Consider the following 22,969-nt stretch of genomic DNA (forward strand, 5'->3'; position numbering starts at 1 on the left):
ATATGCTTTAACAGTAAACTTCCTTTCTTAAATTACGTATCAGGTTATGGTCGCGTGCTTTGAAGTCTTTCAGACTTGGGATGACGAATATGAGAAACTCCAGGTGTTGTTGAGAGACATTGTCAAAAGGAAAAGGGAAGAAAACCTGAAGATGGTGTGGCGGATCAACCCTGCTCACAGGAAGCTTCAGGCTCGCCTTGACCAGATGAGGAAGTTTAGACGCCAGCACGAGCAGCTGAGAGCTGTCATTGTCAGGGTCCTGAGGCCGCAGGTGTGATTCACATTCTAAAAATCCGTATGTGCATTGTTTGAATGACCCTCTCTCTCTTTTTTTTTTTTAGATTTAACTATTTGTTTCTGTTTTATACTGTGAAGTACTTCTTTAGCTCCGTTTTCACCCGTCACTGTAATCTTTAAGATCTAGTGATTCTGAATCATAGTGTTTCAGTTCAAATCTTTAACATTCTCCATTGATTAATCCGCATCCCCAAATTGCATGGACCCCAGAGCCAGACGTCGTGGGGATTAAATCCTAATCCCACCATTGAACTAGCCATATGCCTGGGGCACATTATTTAACCTTTTCCCCAGACCCCTTATCTCTAAAATGTGGATAATAATTGCATTTGCCTCAGATTTATTAAAAGAATTAAATGACTCCTTTTCTTTGTTCGTGCTTTTTTATCTCTTCTCAGTTCACCACTCTTCTTCACCAATGCTTTTCTCCCTTTAAAAAACCCAGTCCAGAAATACTTATAGGTAGAGGAGTTGGTAAATGGATAGATGTAGGCTAAAGCCAATATAGAGCCAATGTTAATTGGTTGATGTTAATTATAGGCTCTAGGTGGCGGTATATGGGTATTCAGTCTAGAATTCTTTCTACCCTCCTGTAGTTTGAAAATTTTGTAATAAGCTGTTAGTTGGGATGGGGGGGATCCAGCCTAGAAATTATGCCATCTAGAAAGGTTCATGCTCCGATTAGGAGTGCCTTCTTTTCAGGGTGGAGCAGGTTGTTAATAATGCATCCTCGGCATCTTTTTACTCAGTGCGGTACTAATTTATGTGTACACGTGTGCGTGTGTTGGTCTAAATGTTAACCCTTTATTGTGTCCATGAGAGACTTGAGACTGGGGCTGATTCGTTCTGGCCTAGGGTGTCTCGACCCTTTTTTGCCACGTCCCTCTTCTCAGATATAATTGTTTTAAAAGATCATCGTCTGCTTTCTTTTTGTTTGTAAACCATATGGTATATGTACGTCCTTTATATTTGTAAAATGTATAATAAACTCACGTGTGCAGGCATACATTCTCAGAACGGTCTTGGACGACTTAGTCTGTTCACATTTAATATAATTATTGATATGGTTGGATTTAGACCTGCCATTTGCTATTTGTTTTCCATTCGTCTCATTTTTGTTGTTTCTCTGTTCCTGTACTGCCTTCTTTTGTGTTATTTTTAGTATATCATTTTTTTTTTTTTAAAGCTATAACACTACATCAGTGTATTATTTATTTTATTTTTTGGCTGTGTTGGGTCTTCGTTTCTGTGCAAGGGCTTTCTCTAGTTGTGGCAAGCGGGGGCCACTCTTCATCGCGGTGCGCGGGCCTCTCACCGTCGTGGCCTCTCTTGTTGTGGAGCACAGGCTCCAGACGCGCAGGCTCAGTAATTGTGGCTCATGGGCCTAGTTGCTCCGCGGTATATGGAATCTTCCCAGACCAGGGCTCGAACCCGTGTCCCCTGCATTGGCAGGCAGATTCCCAACCACTGCGCAACCAGGGAAGCCCCTAGTATATCATTTTAATTCCTCTATAGACTTGTAGCTGTATTTCTTTGAATTTTCTTTTTTAGTGATTTCTCTAGGGATTACTATAGATCTTTAATTTATCATGATATACTCAATACTGACTGAACCTCATAACCAGTATAGCTCTGTCTCCTCCTGCTTGTCATATTTATAACAGTGGAAATAACACTGTTCTTCCCATACATATATATTACATACCTATTACATATATTGTAAACCCAGCAATACAGTGTTACAAGTTTTGTTTTAAACAGTCATATTTATCTTAGAAAAATCAGGAGAAGAAAAGAAAAATAATAATACAATCTTTTACGTTTGTCCCCGATTTATATTTTCCAGTTCTCTTCATTCCTTCCTATGGCCTAAGTTACTCTCTGCTGTCTTATCTCTTTAGCCTAAAGGACTTTCTTTAGTATTTCTTGTTCTGTAGGTTTGCTGGCAACAGTTTCCCTCATTTCTTGTTTATTGGGAAAAATATTTCACTCTCATATTTGAAGGATAGTTTCACCGGTTATAGAATTCTTGGTTGACAGCAAGTTGTAAATCTGCCCAGACTTTTCATTCTTGCAGGACTCCCCAGTGTGTCCGTGTAATTCAGTGCCTCGGCCCTTGTCAGGCTGTCTTTTCCAGAATCTCCCCTTTATGCTTATTGCTGTTGTGCTCCCACCTGCAAAGCTGCGGGTTTTCCTGCCTGAGCTGGCGGATGGGAGCCCCTCCAGGCAGGACGGCCGTCAGCTCACTGCTCTTACCTGATACAAACACAGCTCAAGGTGCTGGCTGCCATGGCTTGTTTTCCATTGTCCTGAAACGGCTGCTTACTCACTGTGCCCAGTTTTTGCTCCTACAGTGTCATCACCCGGAGTCCTCAGAATGTTTTTAAATACATAAACTAAAACGCACAGGTTTACAAGTAAACAGTTGTCAACAGTTTTGAAGTTGTGATCTAGTAATCTGTGTGCTTCTCCATGAACACATAAAAGAGCAAGACCTAGTGACAGGCCTAATACCATAATTTTGAAGTAGTGAACATAAACAAGATCTTAGGATGTGTACAACTGTAATGTGATGAGGCAGGATTTATTGATGACAGAGTCATCAACTGTGAACAACTGTGGCTGTAGCCCACATTCATAATTGAAGGAAATGCTAAATTTAATTAGGGAGTTAGTGAAAATAATGATTTTCCCCGAACAAATTCACAGACTGTCTGAGTTTCATCCGAGGCATCTGTGGACCCCAGATCAAGACCCCTGCCTAGCGTTATAATTCTGTGAGAGTGTGGACCTGAGATATGCCTGGAAGTCTTAACATTTCCTGAGGCAAAGATCCTGTGTGTACTCTGCTGTCTCTCCAGTAGCATGAAGGGAACTGAATGGACTCTTCTCAGTTACTGTAGCACTTTATTTGTCCCTCTGCTGTGGCATGGACCGATGGATTATAATTTAAAGTTTAAAAAAAAAAAAAGGAAAAGCATGTTGGATACTGAGTTTGTACGTAGCACTCCTGTGAATTCCTGAGCTTTCCAATGCAATTTTAATCATAGTCTAAACACTGAAGAGGGAAGAACCCCAAACCCAGGTTTTAAGACATGTTCTTTTAGCTTAAGCAACGAAACTACATTGTCAGAAGATCTTTCCAGCACAGAGTTAGAACATACCATATAGTGTCTTACATGGTCTTGTTGAGCTGTGGTTGTAAAATGTGTGACTAAACGTTGAACCTCCGTGGTGGACGGGTCATTTTGTGTGGTGTGTGCTGCTTATGTGCAGCAGGATGAGTCTTCATTTGGCAGACCTTTTTTGTTACGAATCCTCTCCTTCCAGGTCACAGCAGTTGCACAGCAGAACCAAGGAGAGGTGCCCGAACCCCAAGACATGAAAGTAGCCGAGGTTCTCTTTGATGCTGCTGACGCGAATGCCATAGAGGAGGTCAACCTCGCTTACGAGAACGTCAAGGAAGTGGACGGGCTCGACGTCTCCAAAGAGGGCACGGAGGCCTGGGAGGCTGCGATGAAGAGATACGACGAGAGGATCGACAGGGTGGAGACCCGGATCACCGCTCGCCTTCGAGATCAGCTCGGCACGGCCAAGAACGCCAATGAGATGTTCAGGATTTTCTCCAGGTTCAACGCGCTGTTTGTCAGGCCTCACATCCGTGGGGCCATCCGCGAGTACCAGACCCAGCTGATCCAGCGTGTGAAGGACGACATCGAGTCTCTGCACGACAAGTTCAAGGTCCAGTACCCGCAGAGCCAGGCGTGTAAGATGAGCCACGTGCGCGACCTGCCACCGGTGTCGGGCTCCATCATTTGGGCGAAGCAGATCGACCGACAGCTGACGGCCTACATGAAGCGCGTGGAGGACGTGCTGGGCAAGGGCTGGGAGAACCACGTGGAGGGGCAGAAGCTGAAGCAGGACGGAGACAGCTTCCGCATGAAGCTCAACACGCAGGAGATCTTCGACGACTGGGCCCGCAAGGTGCAGCAGCGCAACCTGGGCGTCTCGGGCCGCATCTTCACCATCGAGAGCACGCGCGTCCGGGGCCGGTCCGGAAACGTCCTCAAGCTGAAGGTTAACTTCCTCCCCGAGATTATCACACTCTCCAAAGAAGTTCGAAACCTCAAGTGGCTCGGTTTCCGAGTCCCGCTGGCGATTGTGAACAAGGCTCACCAAGCAAACCAGCTCTACCCGTTTGCCATCTCGCTGATCGAGAGCGTTCGGACCTACGAACGCACGTGTGAGAAGGTGGAGGAGCGCAACACCATCTCCCTGCTGGTCGCAGGCTTGAAAAAGGAGGTGCAGGCTCTGATCGCGGAGGGTATCGCCTTGGTGTGGGAGTCCTACAAGCTCGACCCCTACGTGCAGCGCTTAGCGGAGACTGTCTTCAACTTCCAAGAAAAGGTGTGTTCTGCTTTCATCCTCCACGTCCGGGGAATGAGCTAAACCCAGTGGTGGCTGATCAGTTAATACATTAGCTCCCCCGCAGAGGGCACGCGTGATCCCTACAGCTTAGGGCCGAGTCCCTGAGAGGGAGAAAACAGCCTTTCACTCTCCGGGCTGCTGGATGCTGTTGCGGCTTTAGGGAAGCCGTCAAGTGACAGCCCGAGTTCAGGTAGGAAACCAGTAGAGAGGTGAAGGGCACGAGAGCTTTATTACTGGTAAAGCTGCGTGGAGAATGGGCTCTCGATCTACAGTCGTGGTGCTTGCGGTCAGTCTGCCCCAGACCTGGACCTCCTCCCCAGGCCCTCGCCCAGCTGCCCAGCTGCCACCTCCTGGCCCTGCGCCTGCCACTGCGAGCAGGACAGAGTCCACTGGTCTGGTGCGCGGCCGGCTCCCAGCGAGGGAAAGTGCTGAGCGGAGCGCGTTGGTGTCCTGCTCCCAAACTGACAGTCAGAGGTCACCCCTCCCGGGAGCAGGAGCGGGCAAGGGGGGAGGCTGCTTGTTTCCATACGTTTCCCTTCCTCCACAGAGACACAGGTGTGTTCTCATGCCAACACGTAGGATTAGCTATTTGTGGGAGAACTTCTCTGCCTCGGACATTTATTAATTGAGAAGAATATACGTAAGATAAAGGAATAGAGTGAGTGGGTGTTTTAAATACTAAATATACCTTCCTTAGGTGGATGATCTGCTGATTATTGAGGAAAAAATAGACCTGGAAGTCCGGTCCCTGGAGACTTGCATGTATGATCATAAGACTTTCTCCGAGATCCTGAACAGAGTGCAGAAGGCCGTGGACGACCTCAACCTGCACTCCTACTCCAACCTGCCCATCTGGGTCAACAAGCTGGACATGGAGGTGGGTACGGGGCTGTTACGCACAGTGCTGCCCACTTGTCTGCTGTCTGCGTAGGCTGGGCGCTGTTCCATAGCTGATGAGTTTGTCGCCGAGAAGCACGTGTTTCCCTAGACGTTACCAGTGACGGTCCAGCTCTCTCCAGAAACCCCGTGTAGCTAATGACAGAGCTGAACGGTGGTGTTGGCCATAGTCACCTTCTTCGTGAGTTGGAAGCAGGGAGCTATGGGGGAGGAGAAAGAGTTCTCTCTATTTTCTGGGTATTTAACAACCTCCTACTTGCCCTTCCCTGCTCTGCTGATAATTTAGGTGGTTCTTCCGGGCCCTCTTCTCCTGGCACCCTTCTCTGACCACCTTGTCCCCCTCCACCATCCCACCCAGCATCCAAGAACCTCTTATTCCTGGTGGAGGGGATCTTGGCTCACCCGTGTAGGGGTGTGTGTGTGTGTGTGTGTGTGTGTGTGTGTGTGTGTTTGAAGCATACTTACCACCCCATGTGGCTTTCTCGTTGGTGGATGTCAGAGTGCAGCTGTGAAGTCTCTAGAAGGAGGATGTTTTATGGCAGAGGTCACTCAGGGAACAGATGGTAGTTGGTCAGTTCTGAAGTTGTTGTGTGTGGGTCACAGGTTTTCTCCTTTAAAATGGATACAGAAGTTGCAGTGTATCCACCAGTGGGACCCAAACAGAGTGAAAGTTCACAGGCCCCCCTCTTCTGAATCGACTGCAAGTCCCAGTTTATCTCAAGCCGCCCTCGCAGCATTCCCAGGATGGTTGTGTGGCCAGGCGCTAAACAAGACATACAGACATCCTAGTCATAGGAAATCTATTTGTCTCGTTACAGATCAGAAGAGAATTCTGGCTTTCTTCTTTACTTGTTGAAAGAAAATGGTCACTGTTTGGTGACGGATGTGAACTAGACTTATTGTGGTGATCATTTTGCAATATATACCAATATTGAATCATTATGTCGTATATCCAAAACTAATAATGTTCATGTCAATTATGCCTCAGTTTTGAAAAGAAAAAGAAAATTGTTTAATCTCCAAGTTATAGTTTTCTAGTTTCATCTCTGAGGCTACCAGGAAAATGCTTTTGTTTTGTAAATTGTCTATCATACCGAACAAATATCAAGACCTTCGCTCATCTGCTGTGTTTGTGTTAATATCTTTATCACTTATAAGTGGGGATCCTGCAAGTGGAAAGCACAGTCAGCCTAGTAGACGGTGATCTGAGGCTGGAAGGTGAGGAAATGAGGCTGAGAAGCAGGGGTGAAGGCTTGTAGTCAGAAACAGTTCGTCCTGGACCTAAAACATCGGCTTTCCGTTAACGTGCTCTGTGAGCTAACTTTTGGAAGAAACACTGTTCTTGGACATGTTTTCTCTGTAGATTGAAAGAATACTGGGCGTCCGCCTGCAAGCTGGCCTGAGAGCTTGGACCCAGGTGCTTCTTGGACAAGCTGAGGATAAAGCAGAGGTTGACATGGATACGGACGCACCTCAAGTTAGTCACAAACCTGGAGGAGAGCCGAAGATCAAGGTCAGTATTTCCCAGGGCAGCCGATTCGATAGTAAATTAAACAAGGTTCTCCTCTTAAAAACTACCAGGGAAAAGGTCACTTTACAGTGGAGAAACCTGACAGGTGCCACCACGCCCAGCTGACCCAAGTCAGCATCCCAGGGGAGATGTGTGGTGTCACCTGTGGTGTGATGAGAAGGGCTCTTCACCCCTGTGGTCTTCCCCCAGTAACCATGAGGAAAACGTCAGGCAAACCCAGGTGGAGGGCCATCCTGCAGGACACCAGAATGCCAAGGTCATGAGAGAGAGACAGGAAAAACTGAGAAAATGTCACAGACTGGAAGGGAGTGAGGAGCTGTGGCAAGTAACTGTGATGTGCGTCCTCATTAGATCCTGGGGAATCGGGCTGAAGTCAGTGTTTCAGTTCCTAGTATTGTATCAGTGCTGACGTCTTCGTTTTGGAAATTACACCACATTAGAGGAAGCTGGTGAGGGTGTATGGAAACTCTTCATACTTGCCTTAGAACTCCCTTATAAGTCTAAAATAGTTTCAAAAACAGAAGTTTTTTTTAATAGGAAATAATATTTAGAAATAAATTTACACTGGGAAAAAAAAATCTCTGCTTTCCAAGCATATATGATATGTAAGAAATCATTTCCAGAACTGAACATGATAATCTGCTACAAGCAGATGTTCAGACTATGACCCTAAAATGTCAGTGTTTTCACAAAAATCTGAATCGAATTCTTGTGGGAGAATGCAGTAGCACACTGGTCAGCACACTGGACAGCAGTCTTTGTCTCCAAGCCAGCTATTTCCCATTCGTGTGAAGGAGTGGTCAACTGGGGCCTAGCAAGCTTTCCAGAAAGTTCTGTTCCGACTCTGCAAGTAGGTCCCTGTCTCCTGTCGTGGGTGGTAGTTATAAAGCTGTCCACCTTACACTAATTCATTAAGCCATGTGTTAGTTTTATGTAGTTTACAGTATGTGTGTTACATTTACCAATAAAAAGGTCTCACAAAACAAGCCTGGAAGAACTGGGCAAGTAAAAACTTTGATCTGGGAGAAACAATTGGCTTTTTATTTTCTACGCAGACTTTATACCTTTTCTTTTTTTTTTCCGCTTTTATGCTTGAAAAAGGTTTTCACTTTGGAATATTACAGATATTCATCCCCAGAGTGTACTTTTTAAAATACTGAGATGCAGAAAAGCCAGTGAGTGTGTCTGAGTGGATACAGTATCTAGTGGAGACTGAGCTGGAATTCTCCATTAGCTTAAAGCACTGGCAGGTGGCACAGACTGACCCCGACTTGTAAACATACATCAGTAAAATCGGCCTCGTGCCACTGGTTTCTCAGGTCGCGAGGTCCTCGTGTCCAGAGATCATCACGCACGTCAGATCCGATGGTGCTTCACTGAGCACCTGTTGTGTGTATGACACCCAGGCACTGGGGGACCCAGGAAGGACCCAAGCGGGGCCTGCCCTCTGACCTCCTCTTCCTTTGGGGAGGGCACAGACCACAAACATGAAGTCAGGGAAGACCGGGTCTGTTAATAAAGTAACAGACTTTGTGGTTCAGACGGAAGTAGTTTAATAATTAGAGAGAGAAAATGTTCTATATCAAAGCCATTTTACTGAAATAGACTGCTGAGTAAAAATGAAATCTTTGCTTCATAGAATGTCGTTCATGAGCTGAGAATAACCAACCAGGTCATCTATTTGAACCCGCCAATCGAGGAGTGCAGGTACAAGCTGTACCAGGAGATGTTCGCCTGGAAGATGGTGGTGCTGTCTCTCCCCAGGATCCAGAGTCAGAGGTACCAGGTGAGCTCCGCGCCTCCCTCTCACTCTGGGACTCCACCGCCACGCGCCTCTTTAAAGAGCTCTTGACGCGTCTTTTCAAACTCCAGACCTCAGCTCGGCACTCTGAGGGAAAGCTGGAGGAAGCTTTGTGTGACCTGACGTTTTTCCCAGTAGTTACTTTTCCACACAGTCGGGTTTGGAGCTCTGGTGTCAGTGGTCTCTTAGAAATTCCCTCCGTGAACTTCTTTGGGAACTTTAACTCCTGCTTTTCCCTGCCCACCCTCCCACTTGCATTTTATTATGGGAATTTGCAAACATACACAAAAGCAGAGGGAATCATATGAGCTCACACCACTCCGCTTTATTTATCAACATGTGGCCAATTTTGTTTCATTATATTCCCTTCCCCACCCCCCAGCAGCAGATTATTTTAAAGCAAATCCCAGATATAGTACGCTCTTATTAGGACACTCCTAGAGCAAAAGGAAAACTCAAGAGACCGTTGCATTTAGTCCCTGGTCTCTAGGCAATATTACTTCTAAATAGGACCAGTGGTTTTCAAATAAACATATTCCACAACCTCTGCTGTAACCGACTTTTCTAGAAAACAGTGATCCTATCCGGAAGTGTGTCTCTTTTCTTAACTGTGAACGTAAGCTCAGTTCTCTTTTTCCTGCCCCCTCCTTGCCACACTCTTTTTGCTGGCTCTCCTGGCTTTCCTCCACCTCCCTGGCCCACCTGCTTCACTGGCTCTACGTGTTCAGCGCCGTCTCCACCCTACTCTCTCTGTGTCTCATCCGGCCTGTTGGCTTTAAATACCAGCCGGGTGCGCACAACTCCGTGTTCCTGTCTCCAGCCAGGCCTTTTCCTGAACTCCAGACTGCCTGTCCCTCTGCCTCCTTGGTGTCTCCATGTGACCACCTGATGGACGTGTCAAACTGGACTTATCTCTCAGTCCCCTCCCTCAGATTTGCTCCTCCCCCAGTCTTTTCTTTCCCATCCTCCAACCTGCTCCTGGACGCCCACTGTCGCTATGTTCAAAATTAACCCTAATCGGGACTTCCCTGGTGGCTCAGTGGTTAAGAATCTGCCTGCCAATGCAGGGGACACGGGTTCGATCCCTGGTCGGGGAAGATCCTACGTGCCATGGAGCAACTAAGCCCGTGCGCCACAACTACTGAGCCTGTGCTCTAGAGCCCGCGAGCCACAACTACTGAAGCCCCTGTGCCTAGAGCCCGTGCTCCATAACAAGAGAAGCCACAGCAATGAGAAGCCCGTGCACCGCAACAAAGAGTAGCCCCCGCTCGCCGCAACTAGAGAAAGCCCGCGTGCAGCAACGAAGACCCGGCGCAGCCAAAAATAAATAAGTTAATTAATTAATTTAAAAATATTAAAAAAATTAACTCTAATCTGTTTCTTACCACATCCAGCGCTACCACCGTCCAAGGTACCATAATCCCTCCGTCGGATTATTTAAGCCCCCTCCTGACTGGTCTCTCTGTGTCTGCTTTTGCCCCCTACAATCTGTTGTCAACACAGCAGCCCGAGTGCGTCTTAAAACTGTGTGTTAGCCCTGACGCTTCTCTTTTCGGAGCCCGTTAACGGCTTCCTGTCTCACCCACCACGGTGCCTTGCTGGGCCCCACGTGACACACCGCCTCCCTGACCTGCTTCTCCCCTCGCGGCTCTGCTGCAGCCGCGCTGGGCTCTTGCTCATCCTCACGTGCGCTGGGCGGACTCCTGCCCCCGAGCCTTTGCACTTGCTGATCCCCTTGCTTCGAAGCCCCGGGAGCAAATACTCACAAGGCTCCCTCCCTCCACCTCCTGGCCTCTGCCCACGCGTTACCTCCTCGGTGAGGCCTTCCCTGACTCCCCTGCTCAAAAGACATCCTCCCTGCACCCGCATCCCCTCGCCCCCTCCTCCCTGCTTTCCTCATGGCACTGCTCACCCTGTGACATGCTGTGTATTTTGCTTTTCCCTTAGTTGTCTCTCTCCTCCCACAGAATGTATATCTATGTGAGCAGAGGTTTTTGTCTGTTTGTTGTACCTACAACAGTGCCTGGCACGTGACAGCCCACAAATGGTTGAAACAAACGAATGACTGTGTCGCGGGTTCCAGCATCCACGTTGGTGTAAACACTTGGTCGTGGTCATCTCAAGCTCTCTTAGGCGCCACCTTCAGTCCTGCCTTCTTGGATGAGAGGCTCAGGTCTTGCAGGGCCCCGCTCTGGGGCGCCGGGCTCTCTGCTCCTAGGGCTCGCCTGCTCTCTAACTGTTTTTGCCTTGTGCCAATCGTGACGCCACATCTTCTGGCTTGTGGTTGATGTTCCTTTCATTGGTTTGAGGAGTTATAAGTAGGCTTCTGGTTACCTGTGACTGGGATAAGTGAATGTTATCCCTTAAATACAGTTTCTTTCGGTTTATTTTAATTAAGTGAAAGTGACTGAGATTCACATTTTTGTGCGCACTACCTGCGTTCATTTCCGGCTTTGTTTGTTTAGGTGGGTGTCCACTACGAACTGACCGAAGAAGAGAAATTCTACCGGAATGCTCTAACACGGATGCCAGATGGCCCCGTTGCCCTGGAGGAATCCTATTCTGCGGTCATGGGCATCGTAACTGAAGTCGAGCAGTATGTCAAGGTGAGAAGCTAATTTCATTCAAATATGTCGTCTTACACACTTAGGAGTATGAGATTTAATGAATATGGAGCTAAAAGGTCTTGATTATATGTAATGTGAACGATGAGGTAATATTTGCTGTCTTAAAACAAGGAGTGAACAATAGGGCAAACCCTGTGAGATATTAATCATTTTGGAGAACAGGAAACTATTCTCTTTTGATAGGAAAATTCTGAGAATTTGAAGTGAGAGTTTTCCTAACGGCGATGAAAGAACCTGAGCCTTGTAACAGAATATGAAAATATATGTTAATATTTTACAAAATGAAGAATCAAACTGTAGTATTTAACTATGTTCTTCTTCACTTGCAGGTTTGGCTTCAGTATCAGTGTTTGTGGGACATGCAAGCTGAGAACATCTATAACAGACTCGGGGAAGATCTCAACAAGTGGCAGGCTCTCTTGGTGCAGATAAGGAAGGCCCGAGGAACCTTTGACAATGCAGAGACCAAGAAAGAGTTTGGACCAGTAGTCATAGACTACGGCAAGGTGAGCTCTGCTGTCTCATTGAAAGGCGTCCGGGGAGCTGGGACGGCAACGTCTGACTGAAATGAAGCTGAAGCATAAACACTCCAGCGAGAAAGACTCGCTGATCCATTGTCGCGCGCTCCTTCACCTGTAGGTCCAGTCTAAGGTGAACCTGAAGTACGACTCTTGGCATAAGGAGGTCCTCAGCAAATTCGGGCAGATGCTCGGCTCCAACATGACAGAGTTCCACTCCCAGATCTCCAAGGTGAGGAGGCAGGACCCTGCCCGTGTGGTGGACCCCCCGGCGCCCCTTGGCCCTCTGCTAAACGCTGCGCTCTCTCCGGACAGTCCCGCCAGGAGCTGGAACAACACTCAGTGGACACGGCCAGCACCTCGGACGCCGTGACCTTCATCACCTACGTGCAGTCTCTGAAGCGGAAGATCAAGCAGTTTGAAAAGCAAGTCGAGGTGAGCCCTGTCCCTCGCTGTGTCTCAGGTGGGGTCCACGGGGCGTCTCTGTCATTCCCCTGCCGTGCTCGCAAGGGTGGACAGGTGATTCTTAGGCGCTTCAGGGTTTGAGAACCACAGGCTCCTGTCTTTTAAAATCTTTTGCTGTAGTTGTGGACCTTCAAGTCCTCAAACTTGAATTACCTTCTCATAATTTGGAAGGAGGGTGTGACGCCCAGCTCCAGCGCGCTTAGACCCTGCTCAGGGCCACCCGGTGCCACCAGGAGCAGTCACGGGGCTGGCCACGGCGCCGTCGGGAGGGGAGCACGTGTGTTCCGTAGCCGCGGGGTGCCTTCCCGTTCGTGGGAATCTGACAGCAGTCTCTGCTGCCTTTGTGAAGGAAAGTGCTCAGTGTATTCTGTAACCCTCAAAGCTCTACCGCAACGGCCAGCGCTTGCTGGAAAAGCAAAGGTTCCAGTTCCCGCCTTCCTGGCTTTACATTGACAACATCGAGGGCGAGTGGGGAGCCTTCAACGACATCATGCGGCGGAAGGACTCTGCCATCCAGCAGCAGGTGGCGAACCTGCAGATGAAGATCGTCCAGGAGGACCGGGCCGTGGAGAGCCGCACCACCGACCTGCTGACCGACTGGGAGAAGACCAAGCCTGTCACGGTGAGTCTCGCCCCCGGTGCCGCAGCTTCTTCCGAGCCGGCAGCAGGTGACCTGGCGTCTCCGCTTTCAGACTTAAAAGGCCCTGCCATGGCTTAGCTTTCCAGAATGAAGACTTTCCCTTGTAATTAAAAGGAGCAGTACTTGCAGGTAGTGGATTTGAAAACACGAAAGCCGACTTAGACCTCTTTTTACCCGGAACTCCTCATGACAGTCACTTAAGTCAGGGAATTGTTTTAAAGACTAACGTTTTTCTGTTTGTAAGTTATCCTCTTACTTAGGCATAGACGGAAGTTAGAATTTCCTTTCTCGTGGACACAGGCCAAGCATCCCGCTGCCGCCACTGCTAGGTCTGTGCGGTGGGGGGCAGCCCTGAGCTGTGACGTCATTGTCGCGGTCATTACGGCTTTCTGTACCGGGACCTGCCACACCCTGGTCTCTGGGTTCATTCAAGTATTTATTGAGCACCGACTACATTCTGGGCAGCAGAGATACAGCGGTGACCAGAAAGGAGCCCTACCTGCATGGAGTTACACTCCAGTGGGGCACGGAGGGTAAAGAGTGAACGAGAAGAACATGTGTTTTAAGTCAGATGGTGATACGTGCCGCGGGAAAGGGGTGTTGGTGCTTTCCTGCTCTGCAGGGGGTTGACATGTGGAGGCTGAGGGAGGGGCTGGCAAGCATGCCGTGGCCGAGGGGGCGTCCAGGCAGGGGGACGGCCAGTGTGGGGCTCAGGCACGTAGGTCACGGCCTGCCTGGCTCACTGGGTGGAATTCAAACTTAGACATACACGTACTCATAGAAGGGGAAGGGTTTTGAAATGCTCTGAACGTCAGTCTGGTTTTGCAGTGAGGATGTAGGTTCTCCGCACCAGTCCTGGGGGCTGATTTGGCCGCCCCACGTCTACTGGGTTGGCCTCTGTCCTGCCTGCAGCCCTGTCTGTGCTGCTGGGCCCAAGGTCCTGCCTTGTGTTTCATTTTGGCTGAGGGGCCCCGGTGTTAAGCAGGCTGTGCTTTTGCTAACGCCAGTGCTTCCAGGCTGTGCAGGGGAGTGAGTACTGATCACTAGACAAGAGTGTGATCACCGGAATTTGAATATCTTTTGTTGCCTCACCTTGCTAGTAATGTGTTACAGTGAAAACTTTGATATTTTCTGTAGTCATTCTCAAAGGTTATCAGAATGGAGAGGAAGCGTGTAAACAGTGTTAAGGCTGAAGTAGAGTCTCCTCCAGTGAGAACAGTGCTTTCCTTTTCCTTCTTCTCTCGGTAACTGATACGACGACTGTGCACCTCAGGGAGGGCATGGCTGGCAGCCCCAAGCGCCCTGTCCCCTCGGTCAGGAGTGTCCTGCTCCAGGCCCAGGTCTGTCCTGACTCTTCTCTTCCATCTCCCACGGCACTTAGTGAGGGGATGGCTGAGTCGAGAGGTGCTCCACCTTTCCTGTGTCAAGTCTGGAAGCAAAAGTTCATCCAGTAACGGACGCGCATCACCAGGGTACAGCTTTTGAATGTTTACATGCGTAGACGTGTTCCAGGAATCACAAATCCTAGAAACCCAGCAGGCCCCCTCCACCATCTCAGAGCCAGAGCTCGTCTGTCCTGAGCCCCGGCTCTGATTCTCTGGCCTTGACTGCTTCAGGGCAATCTTCGCCCAGAGGAGGCGCTTCAGGCTCTCACCATATATGAAGGAAAGTTCGGCAGGCTGAAGGATGACAGGGAGAAGTGCGCGAAGGCCAAGGAGGCGCTGGAATTGACAGATACGGGACTTCTCAGTGGCAGCGAAGAGCGCGTGCAGGTACGGATGGCTCCAGCGGGCGGGTGGGGCCGGGCTCCTCATGCTCACGCTGCCTCTGGCCCGGAGTGTCTCAAGAGCCCTGGGGAGGTTCTGCTTCCAAGTTCAACTGCTTTACTGTGCTTCATCGCAGGTGGCCTTAGAGGAGTTACAGGACCTCAAAGGCGTTTGGTCGGAACTTTCTAAGGTCTGGGAGCAGATTGATCAGATGAAGGAGCAGCCATGGGTTTCCGTGCAGCCTCGAAAGGTAGGTGTCATTAAAGATAGATGCTGTGTGCACCTGCACGTACCGACAGGTAGATGTCGTTAAAGATAGATGCTGTGTGCACCTTCACGTACCGAAAGGTAGATGTCGTTAAAGATAGATGCTGTGTGCACCTTCACGTACCGAAAGGTAGATGTCGTTAAAGATAGGTGCTGTGTGCACCTTCACGTACCGACAGGTAGATGTCGTTAAAGATAGGTGCTGTGTGCACCTGCACGTATCGAAAGGTAGATGTCGTTAAAGATAGATGCTGTGTGCACCTGCACGTACCGACAGGTAGATGTCGTTAAAAATAGGTGCTGTGTGCACCTGCACGTATCGAAAGGTAGATGTCGTTAAAGATAGATGCTGTGTGCACCTGCACGTACCGACAGGTAGATGTCGTTAAAGATAGGTGCTGTGTGCACCTGCACGTACCGACAGGTAGATGTCGTTAAAGATAGATGCTGTGTGCACCTTCACGTATCGAAAGGTAGATGTCGTTAAAGATAGGTGCTGTGTGCACCTGCACGTACCGAAAGGTAGATGTCGTTAAAGATAGATGCTGTGTGCACCTTCACGTATCGAAAGGTAGATGTCGTTAAAGATAGGTGCTGTGTGCACCTGCACGTATCGAAAGGTAGGTGTCGTTAAAGATAGATGCTGTGTGCACCTTCACGTATCGAAAGGTAGATGTCGTTAAAGATAGATGCTGTGTGCACCTTCACGTATCGAAAGGTAGATGTCGTTAAAGATAGGTGCTGTGTGCACCTGCACGTATCGAAAGGTAGATGTCGTTAAAGATAGATGCTGTGTGCACCTGCACGTACCGACAGGTAGATGTCGTTAAAGATAGGTGCTGTGTGCACCTGCACGTATCGACAGGTAGGTGTCGTTAAAGATAGATGCTGTGTGCACCTGTACGTATTGACAGGTGTAGACTTTACTCAGAAACCTGGCAAGCAAGGAGCTGTATTGTGAGTTCACAAAATGTCACTTAATGGTCGTTTACGTTATTCATCCAGATTAATGTAAAATTTCTTCTAAAACCATTTTAAAAATATTTCATCGTTTAAAGGAATGTTGGCAAACTAAATACCTTCTTGTGTTTCTCTTGACAGCTTCGGCAAAATTTAGATGGCCTCTTGAACCAGCTGAAAAACTTCCCCGCACGATTACGGCAGTACGCGTCCTATGAGTTTGTCCAGAGGCTTCTGAAAGGTTACCTCAAGGTCGGTGACTCAGAGCTGTGGTCACAGATGTCCGCTAGACACACGCTGCACGGGTAACATGGCTCACTCTCTCCACAGATAAACATGCTGGTGATTGAACTGAAATCCGAAGCACTTAAAGATCGCCACTGGAAACAGCTGATGAAACGGCTTCATGTAAACTGGGTTGTTTCTGAGCTGACCCTCGGCCAGATCTGGGACGTTGACTTGCAGAAAAATGAAGCGGTTGTCAAGGATGTGCTGCTTGTAGCACAGGGGGAGATGGCTTTGGAGGAATTTTTGAAGCAGGTAAGTAATAGGCTGATGGGCATTCCATATCCTGTTTCAGGCTGTGACATAGACTGACGTAGATTTGAGCCTCATATGTGGTCCCTTTTGTCTCCATTACACTCGGTCACTCGTGTGACTGGCAAACGCCCACATATTGATGACGTGCCTCTTTCGGTTTCAATACAGATAAGAGAAGTGTGGAATACTTACGAATTAGACTTGGTTAACTATCAGAACAAGTGTCGCCTGATCCGAGGCTGGGACGACCTCTTCAACAAGGTCAAAGAGCACATCAACAGTGTGTCCGCCATGAAGCTCTCTCCGTATTATAAGGTACCGCTGTGGGGAGATGTCCCTCCCGCACATCCACTGTTTTACCTTCAGACTTAGAGTCAGGGCCTTCCCTGGCGGTCCAGTGATTAAGACTCCGCGCTTCCACTGCAGGGGGCACGGGTTCGATCCCTGTAGGGGAACTAAGATCCAGCATGCTGTGCGGCCAAAATAAATAGGTTTTTTAAAAATAAGTAAAAAATTAAAATGGCCAGACTCACAGTTACCAGGTGCTTGGTAGAAAATGTGAGTCACATAACTGGACAGGATCTTTATCTGCATATTGGGGTAAGTTCTGGTGTATCTGAGAGTGGAGAGTTTAGCAGTTGAGCTCTGCCTTCCATCCACCCACTAGGTGTTTGAAGAGGATGCCCTGAGCTGGGAAGACAAACTGAACCGGATCATGGCTCTCTTCGACGTGTGGATCGACGTGCAGAGGCGCTGGGTCTACCTGGAGGGCATCTTCACGGGCAGCGCGGACATCAAACACCTGCTGCCAGTGGAAACCCAGCGGTTCCAGAGGTACAGCCTCGAGCCGGGATGGAGGGCTGAAGGGTAGGCTTGGCTGGTAACCACCCTTTGCACGAAGGCTGACGTTAACCTCGCTTTTAATTTGATTTGTAGTATCAGCACGGAATTCTTGGCTCTCATGAAAAAAGTATCCAAGTCTCCCCTGGTCATGGATGTTCTGAACATCCAGGGGGTACAGAGGTCTCTGGAGAGATTAGCAGACCTGCTAGGAAAGATCCAGAAAGCCCTGGGAGAGTACCTGGAAAGAGAGCGCTCATCTTTCCCCAGGTGAGAGGGTGGTTTTTACGGGGACTGAAGGGAAGGTCAGCTCCGGCGCCTCCATCCCGCCCCTCCCTCCCTCCCTCCCTCCTGGCCTGTGTGTTGGTCACTCTGACGTCAAGGGTTTTGTTACCAATAACCGATTTAGTGAATACCGTTTCTCCTTCATCCATTGATTCCTAATTATAACAAATAATCCTTAATTTTCTACCGTGGGTTCATTTACTAAGCTTCATTTAAACTATTATTCACCCTCCCAGGCAGCTAGCATCTCTTAAAAATTTAGCTGCGATTCTTTATTTTTTTGGCCACACCGTGTGGCGTGCGGAACTTCCCTGACCAGGGATCGAACCCGTGCCCCCTGTGGTGGAAGCAGGGAGTCTTAACCACTGGACCACCAGGGAAGTTGTATTTTATTTTCTAAGTGGCATTCTTTTCTTTCTGAATAGTTTACTTAGTATAAATAGAGCAGGTTTTTAAAAAAATTCATAAGGTGAGGTGAATTATATGAAATCCATTGAATTTCTCTTCAGGATCTTGTTAGGTGAGTGTATATCTTTTGCTGAGGGCTGGAAGAAATTTGGATGTGATCTGAATTCAGGCTGGAGATGGTCCACCACCATCCATATCCACTTTCCTTTCCTATACAATTTGAAGTTTTGCCTTGATTCCCCTTATTTGTGTATATGTAATGTTTTAGCAACTTAAATGCTATTTTAATTTTAGGTTTTATTTTGTGGGTGATGAAGATTTGCTTGAAATCATTGGAAACAGTAAGAATGTAGCTAAGTTACAGAAACATTTCAAGAAAATGTTTGCTGGTGTTTCGAGCATCATCCTGAATGAAGATAACTCTGTCGTCCTGGGCATTTCGTCCCGTGAAGGAGAGGAGGTAGTTACATTTATCGATTGTAACTTAGAAAACTTCACTCCCATCTTTGCGCACTTTAATTCTTAGATTTTCTTTATTTCAGGTTATGTTTAAAACTCCTGTGTCAATTACTGAACATCCCAAAATCAACGAGTGGCTCACCCTAGTAGAGAAGGAGATGAGAGTCACGCTGGCCAAACTCCTTGCCGAGTCTGTTACAGAAGTTGAGATTTTTGGTAAAGCAACTTCAATTGACCCAAATACCTACATCACCTGGATTGACAAATACCAGGTACTGTCCAGTAGAAGGGGGACAGTCTGAAGGTGAGGGCACTGGCTGATCTTTAAAACCATCCTTTTGGGTCTTGTGTGCCGTGCCTCGCAGGCCCAGCTCGTGGTCCTGTCAGCCCAGATCGCCTGGTCTGAGAACGTGGAGGCGGCGCTGAGCGGCATCGGCGGGAGCGGCGACACAGCCCCCTTGCACTCCGTGCTCAGCAACGTGGAGGTCACCCTCAACGTGCTGGCCGACTCGGTCCTCATGGAGCAGCCCCCGCTCCGGAGACGCAAGCTGGAGCACTTGGTTAGTCCCATTCCTCCCACTCAGGTTCCTGGGCCTTCGCCTCGGACAGCCGAAAGAACTCACGCTTGAAAAAGATCCTAATTGGTGTCAGGGAGAAAAACAAGTGGATGGCCTGTTGACAAACGCTGGGGTGTGTCCTTGGCTCTCTGGTCCTGTTGAAAGGCAGACTTGGGGGACAGGAGTTAACACACACGACCTCCTGACACAAAGGGGTGACACTCGTCCCTCTGGGTCTTTCACACTCTCGTCCTCTCCTTCCCAAAGAACGTGTCCCGTGGCGGACCAGCCCAGCGCGTCTCTGAGCCCGAGCTGCTTGCTGCTGCTGGGCTTTGCGCCCCCGTGTGCAGCAGATGCACTGTTGGGGCAGAGACAGCTCTGCTCCCATCACGTTTCATGCTCGTTGCAACTAGCAGAGTTCTTGTTTGTTGTTTGTTGTTTCTTTGTTTTTGCTGCAGCTCTTGATCCTGTGTAATTCCATTGTGTGAATAACAGTTTTATTGTTTTTAAAAGTGAACAACAGTTCTGTTGTTTTTAAAAGTGAATATTTACACTGTAACTGGACCTAGAATCTCAATTTAAAAGTCTACTAAATAACCCCCGCACCCCGAGGATACGCTTATGTACTTTAGTTTACATACTTTAGTTCATGAAATGTACTTTCTGATAAACTCTTTAAAGTGACCCTTTCTTCAGATTACAGAGTTGGTTCACCAGAGAGGTGTCACCAGGTCCTTGATCAAGAGCAAGATCGACAACGCCAAATCTTTTGAGTGGCTCAGCCAAATGCGATTTTACTTTGACCCTAAGCAAACTGACGTGTTGCAGCAATTGTCGATTCAAATGGCAAATGCCAAGTTTAACTATGGCTTTGAGTACCTGGGTGTCCAGGACAAGCTGGTCCAGACCCCCCTCACCGACCGCTGCTACTTGACGATGACCCAGGCCTTGGAGGCCAGGTTGGGCGGGTCCCCCTTCGGTGAGTCCCTCCCCACACCTGGACGGATGGAGTCAGATAGGAAACGTACTTTTCGAAGATAAAGCAAATGATCTAAATGTATTTCTTAACTGCGTGGCTGCTACCTTCTAAAACTTTAAATCCGTTGGCGGTTATCACATTTATAGTTGACCCTTGAACAACACTGGTTTGAACTGTGTGAGTCCACTTAGACACAGTTTTTTTAATAGATAGGCAGTTGGCCCTTCATGTTCACCGGTTTCACATCCTCAGATTGAACCAACCATGGATTAAAGTTTCCATCCGAGGTTGGTTGAATCCATGGATGCAGAACCTGTGGATACGGAGGGCCAACTATTGGACTCGAGGGTCCATGGATTTGGGTAGACACAGGGGTCCTGGACCAGTCCGCATGGAGACCGAGGGATGATTGTACTTTGGTTTTTTAAAATGAATTGCTTTTTACAGTTGTTAAAACTAAAGGTGTGTTCTTATTTGAGTTCTCAATTCCTTTTCTTCAAATAATAGGGCCTGCTGGGACTGGGAAGACCGAGTCTGTCAAAGCTCTCGGCCATCAGCTTGGACGCTTTGTTTTAGTTTTCAACTGTGATGAAACCTTTGATTTCCAGGTGAGGAGCTCTGTGGGAACCACCTAGAGTTAAGGGCCTGAGAGGGCTGGGTGGGGAATAGCAGGTGGCACCTCTCAAAGCTGTTAGCCTTACAGCACAGCATGGTCCTTTGGGGATGGGGTTACTTGAGCTGTTTGAGGTTCCCAGCACGTGCTTGACACCGACTTGAGCTTCACGTCTTCAAATTCTTCAAACTCCTCAGTGTAACATATCTTTCTGGTGTCTATGTCTGGGAATAAAATATTATGGGAAAGGTTTTTTAAACAACGTGTTAACTTTGTCATTGGGATTTTATTGGCACAGGAGGAAAAATGACACGTTACATCTGTACCACTGTTCTTGAGGCACTTGATGTGTGGGGCTGGGCTCCTTGCCTCACGTGTGAAGCTGATTCCACCTTCACAGCCCCTCCCACCCCCCCACCCCGGGAGGAAGGCGATATTGTTCCCATTTCAAAGATGAGCAGACAAGGGTTTCAAGACGTGATCTGCCCAGGGTGGGACCAGTCATCCAAGCCAGAAGCGGAGCCCCGTACAGCCAGCACCGCGGCCGCGGTCTTAGCTCCCTTCCCTTCTTCTCGTTTCAGGCGATGGGACGGATCTTTGTGGGGCTTTGCCAGGTGGGCGCGTGGGGCTGCTTTGACGAGTTCAACCGCCTGGAGGAGCGGATGCTGTCGGCCGTGTCCCAGCAGGTGCAGTGCATCCAGGAGGCACTGCGCGAGCATTCCAGCCCCAGCTGCGACAAGAGTGAGACCGGCTTCTCCTTACGGTTACCTGGAGGGCGCAGAGGGGGCCGCCTCTTTGATGAGAAATAAGCGAGAATTTAACGTAGCTCCAGGACGCGCTGCTGCCGGCGGGGCAGTGCGACCTGAGGGAAGACAGGCGGGAGGGCCCAGGGTAACGCTGCACCCCTCGTCCCAGAGCAGCCCCGCGGAGCCGTCAGTCCTTCCCCTGTAGCCGTCCCCGCGCTCCCTCCCCCGGCGCCTGAGCACAACACAGGTTTGAGCCGCTCTGGGCCCCCCGCGTCCCCCTCCTGCTCCCTGCATCCCACAGAGCCAGGCCTCCTGGCCGGAGTGTTGGGAACGAGCCCTCGTCACGGTGGGAGTGCCTGCTCAGAGGGCCCCGGGGCTTGCTGCGCACACAGCCTGGGCGCGTGAGCTGGAGGACGTAAATAAATACATCCACCTTGGCGAGTTTACCTTTTAAAATTCCTTTTTTTTCCATAATAACGGTAACTCATCTTACCAGACCTCCTAAATAAAACAAAGGGAGTGTCAAAGAAATCAGTACCTGTGTACTCCGTGTTCCATGTTCTCCTGTGGAGGAAGTCTGATCCCTAAGTAGTCCAGGGATGGGGAGCGGGGGGGCTGTTTATTTTGTGTTTTCCTTTGATGACCCTAGGAGTGGGTCATTCTCGTGACCTCAGCCGGTCAGTTTTGTCACAACATGGATTGGTTTTTATTTCTGCAACTATTGTTGGGCTGCGTTTCTATTCTTGCATTGACCTTGTGACGCTTAGGAATGCACAAATAGTGGGCTTCCTGCCTCTGGTGACTTGATCCGTTACACATTCGGACGGCTTTTGTGTGGGTGAGGTGGGTGAAGATGGGCCTGCCTGGGCCGGTGGGCGTTGTGCCTGGTGAGAGCCTGCGGAAAGGCCAGACGGCAGCTCCCCTGGAGTCCTGGGCCGGCAGGGAGATGGGTGCTTGCTCTGCAGTTTTAGAGAGATTTTGGAGTGGTTTTTTGACTATCACGAGTCTTAACACCATCATCCGATTTTCAGCCTCTGCCCCCATTACTTGTGAGCTGCTGAACAAACAAGTCAAGGTGAGCCCAGACATGGCCATCTTCATCACCATGAACCCCGGCTACGCGGGCCGATCGAACCTTCCAGACAACTTGAAGAAGCTGTTCCGGAGCTTGGCCATGACCAAGCCCGACCGGCAGCTCATCGCCCAGGTCATGCTGTACTCACAGGGCTTCCGCACCGCCGAGGTCCTTGCCAATAAGATCGTCCCGTTCTTCAAGTGAGTCACTTAGAGTTATTCCGAATCGTGTTTCTAGCATGTGTTAGGTGTGCCGCTTAAAGTTTGCCTG

General features: G+C 49.0%; 1 protein-coding gene across 1 annotated transcript in view; it reads left to right on the plus strand.

Moving 5' to 3' along the window:
- DYNC1H1 (dynein cytoplasmic 1 heavy chain 1) overlaps window positions 1-22,969 on the plus strand; it is a 67,735-nt gene that overhangs the window by 14,082 nt on the left and 30,684 nt on the right. The window contains exons 7-30 of the mRNA XM_061181265.1: window positions 44-271; window positions 3,628-4,704; window positions 5,423-5,602; window positions 6,986-7,135; window positions 8,793-8,939; window positions 11,420-11,560; window positions 11,911-12,087; window positions 12,221-12,331; window positions 12,415-12,534; window positions 12,947-13,186; window positions 14,821-14,976; window positions 15,107-15,220; window positions 16,339-16,449; window positions 16,528-16,737; window positions 16,906-17,052; window positions 17,405-17,571; window positions 17,674-17,847; window positions 18,565-18,730; window positions 18,813-19,001; window positions 19,095-19,289; window positions 19,983-20,265; window positions 20,773-20,873; window positions 21,460-21,619; window positions 22,656-22,899. Coding sequence (XP_061037248.1) covers window positions 44-271; window positions 3,628-4,704; window positions 5,423-5,602; window positions 6,986-7,135; window positions 8,793-8,939; window positions 11,420-11,560; window positions 11,911-12,087; window positions 12,221-12,331; window positions 12,415-12,534; window positions 12,947-13,186; window positions 14,821-14,976; window positions 15,107-15,220; window positions 16,339-16,449; window positions 16,528-16,737; window positions 16,906-17,052; window positions 17,405-17,571; window positions 17,674-17,847; window positions 18,565-18,730; window positions 18,813-19,001; window positions 19,095-19,289; window positions 19,983-20,265; window positions 20,773-20,873; window positions 21,460-21,619; window positions 22,656-22,899 — 4,988 coding nt within the window. The remainder of the gene's footprint in view (window positions 1-43; window positions 272-3,627; window positions 4,705-5,422; window positions 5,603-6,985; window positions 7,136-8,792; window positions 8,940-11,419; window positions 11,561-11,910; window positions 12,088-12,220; window positions 12,332-12,414; window positions 12,535-12,946; window positions 13,187-14,820; window positions 14,977-15,106; window positions 15,221-16,338; window positions 16,450-16,527; window positions 16,738-16,905; window positions 17,053-17,404; window positions 17,572-17,673; window positions 17,848-18,564; window positions 18,731-18,812; window positions 19,002-19,094; window positions 19,290-19,982; window positions 20,266-20,772; window positions 20,874-21,459; window positions 21,620-22,655; window positions 22,900-22,969) is intronic.

The sequence above is a fragment of the Eubalaena glacialis genome, chromosome 2 (assembly GCF_028564815.1).
Source record: "Eubalaena glacialis isolate mEubGla1 chromosome 2, mEubGla1.1.hap2.+ XY, whole genome shotgun sequence".
Lineage (NCBI taxonomy): Eukaryota > Metazoa > Chordata > Mammalia > Artiodactyla > Balaenidae > Eubalaena > Eubalaena glacialis.